The sequence below is a fragment of the Euwallacea similis genome, chromosome 11 (assembly GCF_039881205.1).
Source record: "Euwallacea similis isolate ESF13 chromosome 11, ESF131.1, whole genome shotgun sequence".
Taxonomy (NCBI): domain Eukaryota; kingdom Metazoa; phylum Arthropoda; class Insecta; order Coleoptera; family Curculionidae; genus Euwallacea; species Euwallacea similis.
The window spans coordinates 5,342,502-5,363,763 of NC_089619.1; the positions used below are offsets into that span (position 1 = coordinate 5,342,502).

General features: G+C 33.9%; 1 protein-coding gene across 1 annotated transcript; it reads right to left on the minus strand.

Moving 5' to 3' along the window:
• Positions 1–1,429: 1,429 nt before the first annotated feature.
• Drip (aquaporin homolog protein drip) lies at positions 1,430–17,050 on the minus strand. The gene is made up of 6 exons (XM_066395236.1): positions 16,796–17,050; positions 8,800–9,002; positions 3,723–3,866; positions 2,006–2,218; positions 1,868–1,948; positions 1,430–1,819 (listed from the first exon to the last, which is right to left on the minus strand). The coding sequence occupies exons 1-6, from the start codon at positions 16,806–16,808 to the stop codon at positions 1,718–1,720; spliced, it is 756 nt and encodes a 251-aa protein (XP_066251333.1). The 5' UTR covers positions 16,809–17,050; the 3' UTR covers positions 1,430–1,717.
• Between the last annotated feature and the right edge of the window lie 4,212 nt (positions 17,051–21,262).

Consider the following 21,262-nt stretch of genomic DNA (forward strand, 5'->3'; position numbering starts at 1 on the left):
TGGATTGGCCGAAATGGTTCAGTAGCATGGCTTCTGAGATCGCCAAACCTCAATCCACATGATATCTTTAAAAATTGACAACGTCGCGTCGTGTTTATTTTATTTTCATACCTACCTAAATAGCCGCAAAAACTATGTATGTATGCATTCTTACACGAGTTTTTTGGATCTGATAGGTTTCAAGTACATAATTAACAAAATGCACTAAATTTATAAAATTTAAACATGTGATTCTTATTTCATTATTTTGAAAAGCCATTTATCTTTCAATTATTGTTGCCACCTCTAATTAGGATAACATATTACATCGCACATTTTACACCGGTCATATCACAATCAAAAACACAAATTTGTTATTGTTTTTACTCTATTAAATGTCTAAAACATCCACCGTTTGAATCCATGCCTACTCTACTACAGGTACTCATTGAATCCTCTTCAACAAGTTTTAAAATTTGTTCTTCGGCTTCAGGATCGACTTCTTGCTGTCGACCTGTATACAAAAGCCTTTGGGAAACTTGCACAAATGTTTGTCGAGCTGAAAGTTTTTTTTCTGGATAACGATTAGGGTAAATGCGCCTAGTTTCTTCAGAATTTTGTAACGCCTCTCCATAAACCAAAAGTATGTCATAATACTCGTTTAAAAAACACATTTTTCAGTAGGTACTGTTAATAAGTCGAAATAAATTCACGTACTAATAAAAGGTCAGATTTTATCAGCTATTGGGTATAAAGGAATTGCAAAAAACAATCATAATAAAAATAAACTCATTTTCCTCGATTACGTTCAGTGCGGCGTTGTCGCTTAAGTTATTGATTAAGATTTAAATTGCTTTTAGCAATGTTATTGTTGAGTAATTATAACATTTTTTGTTATTCATTAAACAATCAACATCTGTCAAGTACATTTTTCAACATTCTATTAAAATTTTAAAGCTTACCATAGATTTTCGATTACCAACTTTGATATATTTTTTTGGAAAAAGCCATTAGGTTTTCGATCCCTGTTGTAAGGAACTTTTTTGTTCAAAATAATGTTCTTAATCATTGATTAAATTTACAAAAGTTATTTCCCTAACATCCTATATATGTTATAAGTTTCCCTTAATCCAAGCATTTATCATTCCTGTTTAACTCACCGAGTTAAACGCATTTTCCACATTTAGTAACACATTTATTACACAATGCTGCCTGTTCTTGGATGCCTTGCTTCTAATGTACTCCACGATCTCTTGAATCTTTCAAGTTCATAACCTGATGGAGATTAAACATACCAATTTGGAGTGTCATGTGCCTAACACATCACAATCGCCTATAAAGTAATTGAGGTGAACATTCTGATAAAGATGAAACTGATTGGTGATTTTTGATTGACAAAAAAATGTGGAAAAATAAGAATTACCGCGCATTTTACCTTCAAACAAAGCCGTTTAATTATTATCATACATTTATTAATACTGTTTGTTTTTCTATGTACAATAGTATCAATTTAGTATTGCCTCACTCGTGCCGGGTATTTTACCACTAAACTTACAAAAAAATATGACTTAAAAGCAAACACAAATATCTTATGGTAAAAAAGAGAAATTTTATATACAGCATCCAATCAAGTGCCCATTACTTCTTATATTCAAATCCTGATATTAAAATTCATCAAGCTGTAAAAGAACATTTTATAAAAATGTCTGTTCGTCTCTAACTTTGACTAAAATCTCGATTAAAAATCGTAGGAATCGTTTTCGCCTTTTTGCACTTTGAAGATGAACTTGTAGACTAACCCTGCGAGAACACCTCCAGCCACCGGACCCACCCAATATACCTGAAAACGTCAATTTTATTTACCACCAAGAACACCTTAGTAACGTACCCAATGGTTTTCCCAATAATTCATAACCACGCAAGGCCCAAGAGTACGTGCAGGATTAACACTGGATCCAGTGAAATGAATCTGGAAATAAAAACTCATTGAGATAAACTGACAAATGAGGACCTCTTAGAGTCTCACCCCACTTAGATGGACCGCAGCTACGGCCAATCCGATGGCGAGTGGGGCACTCCCTTTGACGTCATTCCTCCTCCCATCGCACACTCCATGAATGACAAAAAGGAGAACGAAGGTAAAGAGCAGCTCAAGGCAGACTCCATAAGCTGGAGAAATGCTCGAGTCCACTTGAGTGAAACCCAGATTACCGTGTACTAAGTCTGAAGGGATTAAAGCCTGGAAAATGAGAAGGAAATTCTTTCAAATTCGGAAAAAAATTTGCATTTATCTTGCAATTCTTCCATTAATGGTAATATTTTAAGTGATTCAGTAGAATTGCAATTTTTCCGTAATTTCGAATTTGAGAGCTAATTTCTCATGAAAGGAATAAGCCACAGCAATGAAGACTATTTGGGATTATAAAAATGCTCAAGTAGTACATTTGTCCAAATATCTGCATTGGTCTCTTCAATTTTCCAGGAGTAGCCATTTTTCTTTTCAACATATATTGATTATAACATAATTATAATTTTTTTGTACCCTCCAAGTTTGAAGGTTTATATTTCTCGAACTGAGCCAGCCACACCTATGAGTGTAGTTTTAGGTTATAGAGCGACTCAAATAGTATCTTGACCCAAATCCTTAGTCTTATCTTTTGAATCTTATCAGAGTGACAATTTTTCCAATAGAACTTTTCAAACTAGATCAAATTAAAAAAATGTTGCACACTTCAAGTTTGACGGCTGATATTTCCTAAACAAAGTGAGCCACTCCAATGACTGTGCTTTTGAGTTATAGAACAACTTAAACAGTACCTTTGTCCTAGATCCAAGATTTTAATTTTCATCCTCCCAATTTTTCAGATTTAATAAACGGACACACTAGATACTGCGGACCGCAAGTCATTGGCACTTCGTGGTCAATTGAACGTAACCATTACACGTTATTAAGACGTCCTGGTCATGCATGGGTGATTGAGGAAATTGCATAGGCAGTGACATTGACCATCCATGACATTGTACCACATTAAAGGTATAAAGTATGTGTGCATAATTAACTTTAGATGCTGAGCAGAATTAATTTATATAAAATTTTTGACCAGGTTTTATATAATTTTAACCGAAATTTGTAGATGGCGTAATTGGCACTAACTTGCAATTTGGTCATTAGATGGCGGGGCAATGTACCTTGTCTATTACTCTTCTTTAGTCTTTGATTTGCTTATATTAATTTGCATTAATTCGCTTTCTAAAGTAAATAATGCGCATGATGGGTTACAGAAAAAGGAAAACGATGCTCTTGCGAATACCTGAATGTCAGTTTTATTAATTATTGTTGCACTTTCACTGCTAATGCAGGTGAAATGGGAACAAATTGAAAGAAAATCTGTTGAATAGGGCATTCAGTCATTTAATCGCTCCTTTCTATTTACATGAATAGTCTTTGCCATTCTAGCGCATATTGTTTGGTACCGAAATTTCATTTGGTCACCTAGTAATCAATCACCCATTAAATAACTAATGGGAAGGTTAAGCCATATTGAAATTCATTTGAACAGGGGTCCTTATTACATATTTAATGTGAAAATGAAAGGAATTTAAAACTACTATTCCTCTGCTGTAACGAAGGCTCAATGGTAATTCACCACCAATTTTATGACTTTAATAACTATAAATGTTACTATATTTCATAATTTCAGTAGATTACTACTGCTAAAATTAAAGAATTATTTCTACTATACCTTCAGAATGCTGGCTCCAAGTATAGCCCCAATGCACTGAGCCAAAATATACAGGACGGTTCTGATCAGATTGATTTCCCCCGTTACAAAGAAACTGAGAGTGACTGCAGGGTTGATGTGTCCCCCGCTCACGTGACCAATGGCCTGCAAAAATAAATAATCTGATAATAATTCTCAGAATACATCACGGTCGCATGACCTGTTGATGGGTAATTATTATTGTCCTAAAAGATTGCTGTGGCGGATAAACGGCAATAACATTAAGTCCCACTCGATTGCATAAGAAAATCTTGAATGGGCCCGTTTACTCGTATATGGTCTTTATTAGTTTAGTATTGAACTTAAAACATTGATCGTTTATAAGTAATTGAAGGAAAAGTGTAACAATACCTCTCACATGTTAGAATTAAGCTCATATTTTTATGTAAACTAAAGCATGGAAAGACAAGTTGAGTGAGCCAAATGCGCAGCCCTAGGTCCATCATCAGAAGTAAAAACTTTGGAAGAATTTGGATGTCTATGACTTCACTGTTGTTAAAAACTGAGACTTTTACGGGACATCGTGATGTAGCACTATTTTTCCCCTATAAATGATCTTAATGTATGGATATAAAAACAATAGAGTCGGGTGGAGTTATAAGGATGGAATATGCAAAAACACATTTTTGGGCTAGAAACTAAAGGTTTCGAGTCTCATCAAGTTAACTGCAAATTAATCAATAAAAGTAAGTTGGGAGGGGGGGATAGTGGGATGAAACATAATGCTTTTGGGGGATTTGAGACTATTGGAGAGTTGGGGGAAAAATACTTTAATTTGCGTAATATTGCAATGGATTGATTAGTGAATCTGACAACTGCCCTCGTTTTCGAGATATTAACATTTAATTGAGGGAACTTATGGAAAAGTGTTTATTTTTTCCTCAGATTGTTTGGCAAGGTAATTTAAAATGATTGTCCAAATTAAAATGATAGTCGATCTGGAATTTCGGAATTGAACGTGATAAATGCAGTAACTCGATCCAGGTGAATTGCGCAGATAACAAATTCAGTTTTATGACGATGTTGTAAAACTCAATTCCTCACGCAGAGAAAATAATATTAAAATCCATTTAAGTAGATAAAGTTAATGCTACAGATCCATATTCAGCACCGTCTAAGGCCGATTTACTGTGCTACCGTTGTGGATAAATTATTGAAGCAACTTGCACTGCATATTTTCTTCTCCCTTTCATGAAAAAAATGTTTTATTAATAAACGTATTCTAATTTTATAACTAGAGATGGCATTACGCGAGACCCAGTCGAAATGTCAAAAACGTCTTTATTAAACAAAAGTCAAACAAACAAATGTTATTTCCAAGGCATTCTTTATATTTTATTAAGGATTTTTTATATTTGCACAAACTGCAAGACGGAGCCTTAACATGTAATACATCAGCGCAATCAGAAAAAAGTTAAATTAATAAATGTAAAAATCGAAGATAGCGCCAGTAAGAAAAAACAAAGTGGATGATGGTTGTTGAAGACCGAAACGTTAAATTTCAAATAAGACATCGCCACGTCGTAGAAGGGGAAAAGTTGCAATGACGACATTTCAATCATTTTGAATTACTTCACAAAAATGTCCGTTTTTTCATCATAATGAAAGTCATTCTACTTTTGACTACTTTATTAATTATATGCAGCAAATGTATTGCGTTAGAAGTGCGAAAAAACAAAATTGACCCTTGTTTAACTCAAAACAGGTATTGTAGAACGGCTCGAAATGGGGTTTAATTGATATTTTAACGTGGGGTTTGAAAAACCAGAATGATTGTTATTGAGTTGTTTTTTCCTGAACATGTTCATCACAAGTTTCATTGCTTCTTTCGTTCTCCGTTCCAGGATCTCTATAGTTTTGACACATACTATCAAGGCCATGTCGCCCACATACACCATTGAAATAACGCTATTCGGGTACCCCACTGTCAACAACTGGTTATAGAATAGGTTGCATAGAATTGGTCCAAAGATCTTTGTGGAACCCCGTACGTCATCATTCTCTTTTTCCCGCTGGGTCAGGGCCGACCTCAAAAAGTCTGGCGTTCGGGGACAAATTTTTAATCCCCTACTGCCAAGAGAAATCGGAGACCAGAAAAATCCTTTTATGTATTCTTTCTGCAGATATGACTTTATTATGATTCTGAAGTGTTTACTTTTTCTTGTCTTTATTATGTCTCGCACTATAATACCCCAAAAGGCCAATTTGTCCTATCTTAAACTATCACGAAGATCTCTAACCATAGCCTGATTTAACCTTATACCTAGTGAGTTATCTGCGCATCATTACATATTACTGGTAGCTAATTCGATTCAAAACCAACCCAACTCCAATGTGAATCACACACTGAACGTCCGTGACACCAAAACTTTCAGTTTTTATTTTTCGGTTATAAATGATGCATTTCTTGTAGTCTTGCGATGATGAACAAAATTCTGACGAAAATACAATAAACAAACATGTTTTGATGCAGTGTTGATTGCTACGCTATGTATAGCATTTGAATAATAGTAAAAGGGTAATTTTACTGAAATCTGGAGAAAGGAAAATTCATTATATTACTATCATATATTTCTTTCAAATTCTTTTGCACATATCCACTCAAAATAATGAAGAAAATGAGCATTGTCGACATTATTGACACAACACCATAACGTGCAACAGTTAACATTGGTGATCTTGGGCTGCAAAAGGGGGGATGAAGCGCACACTACGCATAGACGCGCCAATCAATGTTGCCAATACTCTCACCAATCACTTCAACTCAAATATAGAACCAGAGTAAAAACATTCCCTTCATCTGACTAATTACTGAATATATTGATACTTGGCAACAACGCACGCACATGCGTGTGCAGTATACTATGGATGTACTCTAAATAAGTGTGGTCAGGCAACAAAACGTACATTTACACATATTATACATATACTTAAATATCTCTCCACTCGTCTTTTAGATATTAAAAACATTGTATACCCATTGTCTTTTTCGTACACTCACTTTGAGTTGCAGGTGTTTTAGTAGCAGCTCGAAATAGGATTTGACCAGTCTTTAAGATTTTTAGTGGAGCTTTTGAGCCAGAATCAATAAGGGGACGCATTCTATTCTATACGTATTCTATTACAATTTTTTAACCATTTTTAACGACCGCTCGAAATATAAAGTAACCTAAACTAATCTGATGAAACCGAAACTTAATCTGGTTTAATCTTATCATCACGTATTACAAATAGCTAATCCGATTCAAAATCAATCCAACCTCAATGTGAATCACAAACTGAATGCCCCTAACATCGAAAGTTTCAATTTTTGATGCAAAAGATGCATTTCTCATAATCTTGACAATCAATGAAAGCCTGACGAAAAGACAATAAACGTCTTTTGATGATATGTCAATTCTTACGCCATAATATGTGAATAGCGGCATGAGAGTAATTATATTATAACTAAATAACAACGAAGCCGTATACATGTGGGTGATTAATGAACAATTAGTAAAACAAATATTTATTTTTATTGCTCTGACCAAAATCTTCGCAAAGTTGAAGGCCCCGTCATCTACATAAGAAAGCTGAAAACGAAAGGAGATTTACCGTTTATAGGAGTGGAGAGAATATAATTAAATTATTAAGGCACAAGCTCTATGAAACCCTTTAAATTGTCGTTGTAAATGTAATTGAGTGGTGCCTTGGCCTGCACACCGGCCAGATCTAAGTCCGACCGATAAATATTTATCCGCCGGTCGAACCTGAAATGTGGGCCAAATTACGCAAGTTTCAATTTTTACATGTTGAGGATATTGATTGTGGTATACCGTACGAAAAAGTACTTCTAGCGACCTTAATAAGCACATTAGGGCCTGCACTAAAGCTCTTTTCAATTATAAAGTGCGCACAAATATGCATAAAGGTGAGGTCCTAAGATATTTTCTTAAAGTATTCACCTTTTACTTCTTGTACATAAAATATATGCGTTGATACCATCAATAACGGTCTCATTATCTGATGCTCTTTTACGAAGAGAATTGCAATTAATGGCTCATTACCACGAAAGATGAAATAGTCATTTGATTAATCATTTAACATTCGATTAGGACTCGCCAATCATCGCCAATTTAGAATTGTTTTCATGCAAATAGTATATGAAGTCCCGATTCTTGGTTTACATTAAGGTAAATACTCAATTTCTCACTAAGTGCAAAATCAATTTTTGAATCCTCAATGTACTATTTCTCTTGTTTACTCCCATAAACTCATTTTTTTCCATATGTTACTTCTATTATCGAACAGTAAAAGACTCATAATCATCGTTACATCGAATCATCCGCAAACTCAGTACCACCAACGAAGTGGAACCCACGACAATGGAGCTTTTAGCAGTCAACCCGTGCAGAAAAAGATTCAAAATTGGCTTTGGCAAGCTATTAGTACCATATTAGTTTACCAAAACACAATATATCCGATAGTTATCGGGGCTAGTTAAACCAAAGATATTAATCAGCAAGTAATATAATGTTCTTTATAATTGTTACCAAAGGAGAAGTTTCGACATAGGGAGATACTGAGTACCAGTACCCAGCTGAAAACAGAGATTATTTAAAAATTAGAAAAGCTGACATTAAAGCATTCGTCAATTTTTTATAGAATGACAAAGGCCCAATGGTATATCAACTGCCATTTGTCTGACACTGCGTCAGTCAGTGTTGTCGGTTCTTGTCTAAAATACCGAGACCTGGGGTTTAATTGAATATTGGCAATGTATGTGTCAATCGTCTAAAACTATACGAAAACTCTCCGTTTCCGAAGAAAAGAACTCGTTCCACTTATTCCGACCCTTAGGCGGTGCTGCTCTACTGAACTGGTTCGGGTTTACACTGGTTCATGACTTTTTCAATGAACTCTTTAACAACTCTTTTATTTCACCTTTCTTTTGCGCGCATATGGGTGAACAGTATCTCACGCAAAATAACTCAAACGGACAGCAAACATTTTGCGCTTTGGCAGTCCAAGTGATTAATTATCTCGTCGATATACTTGCCTGAACTATGGTGGCCACTGTGAAGCCGAAAGTGAGGGCGATTTGAGCAATTGTAGGCGAACCCGTATGTGAACCTATGCACGAACCGCACCCCACTGCCACCAATAAGAGGGTTCCAACGAACTCCGCAACTAACATCTTCCAGAGCTTCTTGTTTTCGGTTATTTCGTTCAGGCCCACTATGCTGTCACTCGTTCCTGCACCTAAAAATGAGTCAAAATTTAGAACTGCATTGCTCAAAAAGCAGATAGGATTGTCAAAACAAATAAATGTTTCTATTTCTGATTTTTTTATAAAATCACAAAGGTACCTGTTAAATTAGAAAAAAGAATCGACCTAATTGCCAAGAAAGCAGTGCCGTACCAGATCAGGCGATGAAAACATTACAGATAAATTTCGTAGGATTTATGAAATCGAAATAAAAAAATATATATTAGACATAAAGTGAACGTGTTCCGCCGCTTATTTTTATATAAAATCTTATATACAATGTTAAATAACTCGCAACTTGATTGTCCGAAAATCAGAGGTGCACCAAAGTAGGTTATAAACGCAAAAGTTATTTTTAGTATACTGAAAGACAGATTTGGAAACAATTAATTCGCTTAAATTAAACATCCTCCAAAAGTGATTTTTTATGAAATAATAGATAAAGACAAAATTGAATAAATAATTGGCAAGTGTAATAACAAAAAAGCAGAAGAGTGTTAAGCTGTGTCAGGAAAACACTATAGACATCTCTTCAATTTACGAAAACAATTTTCGAAAATTGATTACTCATAATCTGAACTTGCGCTGCCACTGATTTTAACGGAGAAGCACAACTAAAAGCACTAATTACGTAAAAGTGAAAATTTGGAAATTGGAACAAAAGAGTACCAAGCCGCAGATTCGCAAAAGATTACTCACATTTTTTCGATTCATAAAAGCACTTGTCAGAAAATTACTACACTTAATAAGCTCAACATCTTGGCCACTGATTTTTACATGATTTGCACTCAAAGTATCTATTGAATCTTAAAAAAATTAGAACTTTATTGCTTAAAAAGTAGAGGCGTAGCAAGCACCAATAACAAAACTTAACAACTAAATTTGTCGATCTATGCAAACAAAAGGTCCACGATATAGATATAGATAGATGCATACAAATAAATATAGACAGCTAAATACAGATAAACAGGTAGATATAGATATGCAAAGTGTAACATATCATTAGAGAGATACTTCAGGGAACGATAGTATTGTGCAAAATAATTAAAAAATGCTAATAGACTTATAGTCAAAAATGTATCATATTCGATATACAGGATGGTAAATTTTTTTTCACATTTTTACTCATATTTTGCATTTTTCTCACGTATACCTTAAGTTAAAGTTATAAAATTTCGTACACTTATTTTTTTTAAAACCCTCTACAACAAAATATCAAAGTCGTCGGTTGCCATATACAGCGTTTTATGTTTTTTTGGGTCATGTACTATTTTATGATTTGTACCTTGTTTTAGAAAACTGTATGAATTGTGCTACCAAATTTGTATTGCTTCTTCAATTCTTTAGCTTTTTGGTCTCTTGCGGTATCTCTCACCTTTTTCGTAGAATTTGCAAAAATATCTATCGCTATACATAGAAAGATAACGGTTTGTCCTAAGTTCATTGCAAAAAACATACGTCATACATAATCATGCAATGGCACAAAGTAAGACAACAAAAAAGAGAAATCATTCAAAAATTCTCGCCAAAGCAAATCAATCAGAGCCTGTTAATTAATACTCCGTAGATCATTCCTATCCTACATACAAAAATATAAAAAAATATTTAATGAATAGAACGCATGTTTATATAAAAATTTCCTTAATACTCTCTTCAATTTATTTCTTAGCGGGGTTTACACTACCTCAGGAATACAATTATACATTTTTATAATCGAACATTCTGTAAATAACTTTAATTACATTTGTCTGTCTTAAAATTAGTCTTACATCTCATAGGATAGTCATACATCGCATGTAGGGACGGAAATAAGTTCTCATTATTCACCAAAAACATTAGAACACTACACAGTTCAAGAAAACTCTTCCTACTTTGTATGCTAAATATACTACGTATACCTTTTTATTAGCAAAATATCACACCGCCCTTCATTTGGGAGTGGATGTAGACACCTACCTGTCCAGATATTATCTTAAAGAGATGTTGACCCAATGTCTGTGGGTCAACATAATTTCCCCAATCTACCGTGCAATTCAAGTACCAAGATATTTTTTACAGATTTGCAGAATTGCTGAATTACAATCCAGGTCGAAATTGGCATGTGAAAATGACATCATTAGAGGAAAAATATTCCTCCAGAGTAGTCTTTGAAAAACTACAGCCATTATATTTACATGATCTGTACTAAAAAGAAATGTTGCATCATTTGTATGCAATGCAGTCCGCTCACTAGTAATCTCAAGTAACTCGTTTTGAGTAAAGAACATACAAAAGGGGACCCAGAGTAGATTCTTGAAGTACCCTTTGGTTAAATTTATCTGATGGGGAACAATGGTTTTTCCCTGAAGATCAAGCTCTATCACTATTCATTATTTACTCTATCGAAAGCTTTAGGGAGATCAGACACATAGGCAAAGTGTACTTTTTTTAATTTAGAGATTCGATTACATTCACTAGTATCTGAAATATGACTCTTAATATTGATTGCCTTTCTAAAACCGTTCTGCTTGTCAGATATAACAGGACTTCTACAAGAAATTGATGAATTTATTGTACATCGCACGCTCAAAGACATTGCTGACATTAGACTAAAGTGAAATGGATTTGTGATTTTTTTCTACGTTCTTTTTCCCTTTATTGTGAAATGCCTTCACATGTGTATTTTTCAATTTATCTAGGAATGTTAGTTCATACGTCTAGAACATTTTATAATAGTATATCAAAAATTCAGGGGACGAATTATAGATGATTTTAAGGAAAAAAAGTCCATATGAACATGGATTCGTTTTCGTTTCCTTAAGCTTTTCTTTAACCTGAAAAATACTTTTAGAATTGCTGAATTTCGTTTCGAACTTTTTCGTACGTCTCCGCGTATTCAATTTAAAATCATCGTTAAATTTTTCTAAAAGAGTGTGGTTAGGCCAGTCCACATGTATTTATTATGTAAACTTGGTAGTATTTATTTAGTTTATGTATTTCATATAAATGTCTCCCCACACAGTTTATAGCTATTTAAAGGAAGTTATGTGCATTGTTTTCTCGAAATGAGCATTAAACTGGTACCGCCTTCGCTGACCATTGATGTCTCGCCGACACCAATAGTGGACATGCCAAACAATCTCCTTGATACAACGATTTTAACATTCTTAGAGACTTTTACTAAAGTCTACAAATACTCGTCCTGGGATCTACATATACATACATACAGTGCGCATCTTAAAGATAGAAACACCCCCATTTTACGGTGTTTCGACACGTTATCAAATTTTTTGAATGAAATCATTATTGCTACTATATTTAGCATCCTGAAAAACACTTGTACACAAAAATTTAGAAATATACATGCGCATTTCACGTTGCTAGCGACAAAAAACGGAATTTTGACCATATCAAAATAATAGAAGCACTTGACAGTTTTGAGTTTTTGATGCAAATTTGCTGAGTTCAAACGTTTATTCATTTGGTTTGTTGATTTTTGGTGAAACGGGAAAAAGTAAGCGTCTTTCACAACATAAGTAAGGTCATATTCTCGGTATGCACATGGTCGGAAGCGGTGTCAGAGAGATCGGGCGTACCATGGATAGATCTCCAAAGGTCGTGCACATGTTCTTGAAAAATCCAGACGGATATAGAACCAATAAGCTCACGAAACGGGAAAGGCGTGAAATCGTTCGAAAAGTGTCCAATTTCACCAACGATGTGAAGTGCGATCATTTCCTGGATGTACCTAAAAGCTCCATTTTGCGAGCGATCAATCGCTCTCTGCACATCCAGCGAGCAAAGATGATGACTGCACCCCACTTGAATGCCGAAGACAAAAGGCGCCGTTACGAACTTACGGAAACTAATATCGGCATAAAGTGGAATGAGGTAATAAATTAATTTTGAATTGTTGTTTCGAAAAAATGTTTTTCTCTGCATGATTTTAAATTACAGATGATCTTCGACGAGAAAATGTTCAACTTGAACGGCCCCGATGGTTTTTCGCAATATTGGCGTGATTTGCATAAGAAGCCACGTTACTTTTCAAAACGCAACTTTGGGGGTGGAACCGTAATAGTTTGGGCAGCATTTTCCGCTCTTGGCACAGTGCAGCTGGCATCCACTTCTGCTCGAATGATTCGCTGTTGATTCGAGTACGTGGACGTCCTACAAGCAAACTTGATGCTTGGAGGACGTCCACGTTGATTTCATCGATTGCACCTCGTGCTTCAACTGGATAACGCACCCATCCATCGCAGTAACGCGACGATGGCACGGATTCATCAACGCCGCATTGATTTGCTGGAGTGGCAACCCCGTTCACCTGACTATAATCCGATGAAGAACATTTAGGCGATAATGGTACGACGTCTTTAAGGAAACAACAAGCGGTACGCATCTGTGGGACCCACACCCCGGGATTGGAGAACAAACTTTTGCAGAACTTGGTTGAATCAATGAAAAAGCGAATGATTGCACTCCTGAAGGTCGAGGAAGGCCCAATCATTTACCAATTTATCACTTTTTTTAGGTAAATTAATTGTTTATGCGTGATGAAGTTTCGAAATAACAAGTGTTTCTATCATTTTGACGCGGTCAAAATTCCGTTTTTTACTGCTAAGTAAAGTGAAATGTACATCTATGTTTCTAAATTTTTGTGTATAAGTGTTTTTCGAAATGCCAAATATCATAGGAGTAATGATTTAACTAAAAAAATTCAATGTTGAAACACCATAAAATAGGGGAGTTTTTATCTTTAAGACACGCATTACATGTTAAATAAATTGTGATGTTGCAATTGATCTTAATATAGATTTAACACCAAATAAAAATAATCGGTTTTGTATGTACAACAAATAAGTTTTAAATTATAAATAATTTTCTAATCATTGACGGTGTTACGAGCTTAAACCAGTATCGGATTGATTTACGGCTTCACTTAATTATGATTATCTAAATTGGCAGTCAATGTAATCAAACGGCTTTGTCAATAACAGAGTGCAGTTAATGGGTCGTGGGAAATATTGCAATTTATTGAAATTCGATACATTATATACCTGTGATTGTGTTTTGCATTGTTATCGAGAAGAATTAAAAATTATTTGGATGGGAAAATTAGAAAGTTGGAAATGTAGGGTTTCCAAATGCAATGTAGAACCAAAAAGGCTCGAAGCAAACATTGAGTTTCAACAAACATTTGAGTAAATCTGGGGCAAACAAACACATCATCTTTCCGCATATTTATTTATCTGCTTGATAAGAGTTGATATTCTTTGGCAAATAGTATCTACGCACTGATTAGATTTAAATGCCTTATATAACTCCCTTTTGAATATTTTTTGCCTCAGACATTTTCATGGGAACAGAATTCACTTCGCTTCGAAAAACAATGTTATTCAGACGATTTGTTCTAGTAATAAACGAGCAATTACACGGTATTGTTATTAGGAAGGTGGATGAAAATGGCCATCATCCTTATTCGGCTTCCGTTCAAAACATTTTTGATTACTCTGAAATTACTTCCAGATACGTCGTCTTATATAATTATCGATCCCGCAATATCGGCTAAATTGATCATTAGACTGAGACGTGATCTGCATGTGTGTACACCTCTGAATAACATAGAAAGTAGCCCATCCATCTTCATGCGATCTCAATAGGACATAACATAATAGTCATTGTAATCAAGAGGATTTAAGATTTTGGCAACAAGTGGCTGGAGATTAACTAAGAAATCCCAAGTTTTAATGTTAGCAAACTCTTCACTCTAACCGTAAAAAAATGTTCACAGTTCCCGTGTTAATGGAATTTTTCGCACACTATTTACATACCAATTATCTCAATGAACAATGTGTGAAATTTTTCAAATTTACTCTAATTATCGTCCAGAGAAGATGCACATTAAAGCAATTGATTAAACGCAAAATACGTTTGCTCAGTTCTAAGAACAATAATATTTTAATCTTTTTTATCTTCCGAAATAATGGGATTTTACTATCTTAATAAAATAATGCTCCATAAGTTTTATACAACTATATATATTTTAAAAACAGTTTATATTTATCGTTCTAAATCTCCTAGATACCGGATATTTTTTAATAATTATTAGGTATAAGATCGTGCAGGTATTATCAGAATGTCTGTAATCTTTACGTGTTACAGCTTGTTCTTTTAACGGTCAATCAATTTGAGGTGTCAGAGCAAAGGAAATATTACATTTCAAGATTAATCAGCTCGTATTAGTTATGTTAGAAATATCGATGGGAAAAAATCATTTCCCAAAACAATGGAATGTAATTATGCATCTATGAGCGGTAAAGCGGAACAAAATCGTCTTTAATAATCACGATCAGGGCAACTTATTCCACTTTCTTTCCTCATAGAACATTTAATTAAAGTGTATTCGTTTTGCTTTAATTTTTTAATAATTATAGATGAAGGCAGGACTAAGCTGAGCGCCATTTTGAACGAAAATGAAAAATTATATAGAAACTACTTTCGATAATGATTAAACTGAAACACTTTCACTACGCTGCTGATTTTTGAGAATATTGTTCTGTACATTTATTGTTTATTGAAATTGAAAATTTCACTTATTCTTAATTATTTTATTACTTAATATAAAGTAAGTAATAAAGTTACAAAATGGAAGTTTGTAAGGAAATCTACTTTGTGGCCATTCAAGTGGTTGCAATTGGTTATTACAGTTAGATAGAGAAGCAAATTGGACACAAATAATCACAAAGTGAAGCAAATAATTGAAAAAATTAAAGTAAAAATGGGATTTTATGGTGAAACATAAGTGAAAGTTACCATATGGAATAAACAGATAAAAGGTTTACCCATTTTTGGGCAAAATGACAAAAACTCTCCTTTATAAAATTATGTCACTTTGGACCAAAAATTTGGGCTCACCTGTAGAGCTGTGCCTCTGCTCTTCAGTACATCTAATTTAAATTTTTTCTCCGCATGCTGCAAGCTTAAATCTAGTTTCTACTTACAGTTTAATAGCGTAGATTGTTAATTCTGACAACAAGAAAATACGACGCCACAAGTTTACCCAGGAATAAAAATATTATTAAAATTGTAAAAAATTTATTTTGGTACTTTCTAAAATGAGAAAATACTACGCTAGTGGCACTGGTAAATTTTATTGTAACGTTTCTTCTTTCATGTGAACAAGGGTGGTGTTCCTGAAAGGAACTCAGTGGCTTACAAGAAATCTATTTTGTAAAGTTCCCGAAGGCTTAATTCAAAGTTAGGTTCCATAATTTATAGTTCTGAATCCTAAATGTTTTTTGCTTGAAATATCCTTCAAAATCACGGAAAATTTACACTTAAATTTGAGTAAATTCAGTATCCTACCAAAGAGGCATTAAATGAAATGAAGCAAAATTTGTAGATATCTGAAGATGAGGGATTTTTTAAAACTTTTAAATTGAAATTTTAAATGATCTGCGCGTATCATTTTTCAATATTTTTGTTCGTTGGAGTGTCTTAATAAGCGCTGAAAATTTGCACTAAAAATATTATAATTACAAATTGTAATATTTTTATAAATTGTTTCATTAATATAATTTATAAATTATAATTCTAAATGAGTTATGTGCTGCATTACGGGGAATAATGCAATAAAAAGAAAATTCTATGTTGAAGTAAACAGGATTTTTGAAAATCTTTAAATTGAAATTTAGAGCATTCTATATTCCCTTCGAAATTCATAATATCTGATTATTTCCAATTTTCCAAAAAATATCTCAATTTTACAAATGAAACTTCTAAGAGAAAAAAATTAAAATCTTACCTTTTTCGGCCATTTTGGAAAAGACTCAGAACTGCCGACCTCAGGAACCAGCACGAACTAAAAAAAAAAAGAAAATCGATTCTCAAATCAATCGACTCTTAAATGGATGGAAAGAAACAAGTGAATGGTGATCTATGGGAAAAAAACAACTCGCGGTCCCGAACCAATTTGTCAAGTGCGCTGACGTTCACGTTTCAAATATGAGAGCAGCACCAGCAGCAGCCCACCAGTCTCGGCTAAGCGGATTTTTGAATGTCGAAAGTCGCAGAAGAAACAAGTGAATGAATGAATCGCGGATGGCGATTAACAGTTATAAGCAAGCTATAATCGCCACATTGGACCTACTCCATTGCGGCGAGGTGCATTTGGTTTTTAGCCCCATACTCAAAAATCTAAAACAAGTCTGACAAACAATCTGAAACCCTATTTTTTACCATTCGGATCCAGATTAGACTCGAAAATTGACCTTTCAGAAATTAAAACGCTACTTATAAATTACTAATTGAAAGTGATGTCGAAATTATTGAATTAGAGGCGGCTTTTCTGATATATTCGGCTAAAGTGGACCGCAATTTATTTAAGGTGTAATTAATGACGACTTGAAGGTTGGTTCAGGTTTTCGCGCGATTCCGATCGATTTTTCATTGCTCCAAAGGGGTTTCGACACCGGTCTAATAAAGTGATTACAAGTGGTTCTAATACAAAAATTGAAGGAAAAAAGAAAAGCCTCATGACGTAAAGACCTGCATTTTTCCATCATTTTACATTCTTCGAATTAATCAATCCCTTTACGCAATGTAATTATGATTAATCAACAAAAAATCAGACACTCGTTAAATCAGATTAAGTTTCCATTTTTAATTAACAGGTTGACCTATTTGAAAAATTATGGTAGTTGGGGATATTTGCCTGTTCACACAAATAAATTTCGGTAATAAGATTGCTTGCGCAAACAGTAGCAAACAATACCAGGTTTTTTGAGTGTAAATACACTTGATGAGTGTTTGAAAGAGTCATCATGATACTTGAACTGCGTCATAAGCAATGCGCGTTTGACGCAGTTAATTACACAATTTCGCTTAAATATTTGCTTGACTTTAAGAAGAAATAAATTAAGAGCTCTCCAAAGACAAAAGTTATTAGAAAATCGTGTAGGAAAAGTAAAGAAAATTGAGAAGAAAAACTTTTTGTTGCCCCATTAAAATTTTACAATTGTTTTATTAATTATCGCAAAGAACAACATGTAATTTTGATAAAAAATTCAGGGATGTATTGAGCATATTTAGACAAATAAAGTGTCATCATTTGAATGAAATTTGAATAATAAGACATCACCTAATTCCGAAAATATAAGTTCTTAATGGCGTGCCACGAAATTTGGAATTTTGCACATTTTTAATAAATACATAATTAATCAATAAGGTTTCAATAATTTATTTAAGAAAATACTTCCCTGCTTCTTACGTTCTTATTATATATACATGTAGGGTTTTTATATAGTTGTCTAGGGTTTTTTGAATAAGAAACGAATTCAAATGTAGGACAACAGTTCTAGTGAGCCACTCGAAAAGAAAGAGGACCCTCTAGATTCGGGGCGCTCTTAAATACTAAACTAAGGGTAATTAAAACAGTGTCGTACCCTGACTAGAAAGCAATTGCTGACTTATGACACCACCTGAGTCGTTACCATGGTACTGATAACGCTTTGTCGGTATATTTCCAGAAATGCCGACAAACCGCGGCCGCGCGTCTCATCCACGCCGACAAAGGGCGGCTATCCTTTCCCACAAGTACCGACAAAGGGTGGCTAGACGTTAATCATAAAATAGCAGAATTGCATGAAGATAATGATTGCGAAACCCTCTTAATTGACGAAAATACTTCTAACCAGGTTGCGACATACATAGGCGTCCTATAGGGGCAACATCAGCCCCTTCACAATTGTTTCATCTTAAATTAAGACCTAACCTAATTAACAGTATTAGACTACTATCACTATTTACAACTCAACGACTTCCGATTGTGCCTCGACTTAAGAATCCTACATACATATATTGAAACCAAATTAAATTAGAACGATTTACGATTTTTGGATCAACATTTAGGTCTTTAGGTGCATACCAGATGATCAAAAAAATTGTCACAAGATAAAAACAAATTATTACTAATAAAACCCCTTGAGAGATGCTCCTAATTTTTGAAATGAAAGCAAATTCAAGTTTGACAATTTTTAAAGTACCATATTATTATATATAACTTTTTTATTAAAAGTGAGCTGTATATTCATTTTTTAAAGTATCTTTCTCTCGTTATAAAACAGTGGAGAGTTAAAACGCAGCTGCACATATACAACGATTAAATTATAAAAAACAAATTTCACAGAAGTTTGAACTGGTGCTTCTGCAAGTGATTGACCGCATTTAATTATTTTAATTTGAACACCCTATATATTTTTGTACCATCAATATTTTATACGTTATGTAACACTTGTAAACGCTGCATAAGCAGTCCGTAAATCCCACAGCCATGAGATGGACTTTTGAGTACTGGGACTTGCATTTTTAGTGGAAATGGAGGAAAGCGGCTTAACATAACGTTACATAAATCACCCAACATTCTCAAAAATTATTTACGACAAAAGAAAAAACAAATAATAAGGGACACGCGCTAATCTGAATGCAAACAACGGCGGATTTTTATGGTCCTGTTCTCATGCTGTTTATGCTAATGAGCATTCGGATTCACGAGTTTAAAAAATTCTAGGTCAAGTTTTCAGTGCTTTAGATGTCGTAACGTTATACTCATATCGATGATCTGGTTTCGAGATTTGATCTGTGGGAGCCTAAAACAATATTTTCTGTCACCCTCACATTTAATCTGCGAAATTTATACAATTCAGCGAAATAAATCTTATGATTTCATATCTGGGTGTGGTTAAATAGTTGCCTCAATTGAAATGAGATCTTGAAAATCAAAAGTTGGAATATGGACTGAGTGGGTTATTTCCACCCAAAAGCACACTGGGGATGTAATTTCTTAACTCTATTCTACTTATATCGCATAATAAGGAGCTATCATCACAATTTCGAATTGAGAGCTTTCTCGGCTTTATATAAAATTCATGGAAGAGTAAAAAATTTATTCAAGTCAGTGGTGTCCATAATTCTTCAAATTTATTAATACGTCTTGAAAAAAACATAACGAAAATGCTCTGTAATTTATTACCTGTCAGTACAACATTGATTTAATTCCAATTGAACTGCAGTGTCAGTTTTACATATATGTACGTCCCTGGGGATTTTAGAATTATTGACGCCAGTGGTGTACCTCATCGTTCTGAATTGTTATAAATCTTTTTCAAAAAGCGTTATTATATAATTAATATAAAAATAAAAATTCATTCAAGTCAGTGACGCACCTAATTTTTCAACATTATTAATAATTTTTGAAAAGAAACATAATGAAAATTCTCCGTAATTTGTTCAGTTTTTTCCCTTTCAGTGTAGAGTTTAGGGAGAGTTCATGTTCAAATCGTAAACAATGTTCTGTTATTAAACAACAAAACCCATCGAACCAAAACGCGGTCTAAATTTACACTAAATAGAACGATTTGCTTTTGACGTTGATATGTGATTTAATTGCCCATGTAATTAAATGTTTTGAAACTGTTTCAGACTGTCAGGTTTACCCTGCTAGAAAATCTTAAGATTGGTTGCTTCCTCGAGTGGCTGACAATGAACTTGAGAAACCTTCATGTAAATTACATAGTATTTTGCTACCGTACGACGACATGATGTCACGACATTACAAACGTTCATTGTTCCTCTCGTTATATTTCCTGTAATCAGAAAGAAGATCATATAAATTAGCTACAAACCAAGTGTATTTCCATGACATCAACGTGTTTAACGTATTGATTATATATTTGCACAAAAATTCCCGTCTCATATAATCGAATTATTACCACTAAAATGTCTAAAAAATGTAATAAAATTTGCAGAAGCAGCTGCTAATTCAATTACGGTAAGTGATTTGTGAATTCCTATCCGACATGCTAAAAAATCTATTAAACTCCCTTTTAATAAAGAAGATAATGATGATGCCCGACTAAATATATTTATTCTAAATTTTAACACATTTTCAAAACTTCATTAAAACTCTAACAAAAGTCGTTAAACTTCACACTTAAAGATCCATATGTGGGTACTTCTCGCAACATATAATCAATGGGCTTTTGATTACCCAATTTCGATGTTAAGAAACTAGTACCTACTCCTCCACAATAAAAGTGTTCGCCAATTTTTTTTCAGTAGGTACCTAGAAATTATTACAAAATCTCGTCTTAGAACGAATAAAAAAAAGTACTTCATTATTTATTAAAGTATAGTGTACAGAGTGGCTCGAATAATTTTTTCTGAACAAAAACAAACGTATGGTAAAAATTGAATGCAAGACGAAGATAGATGG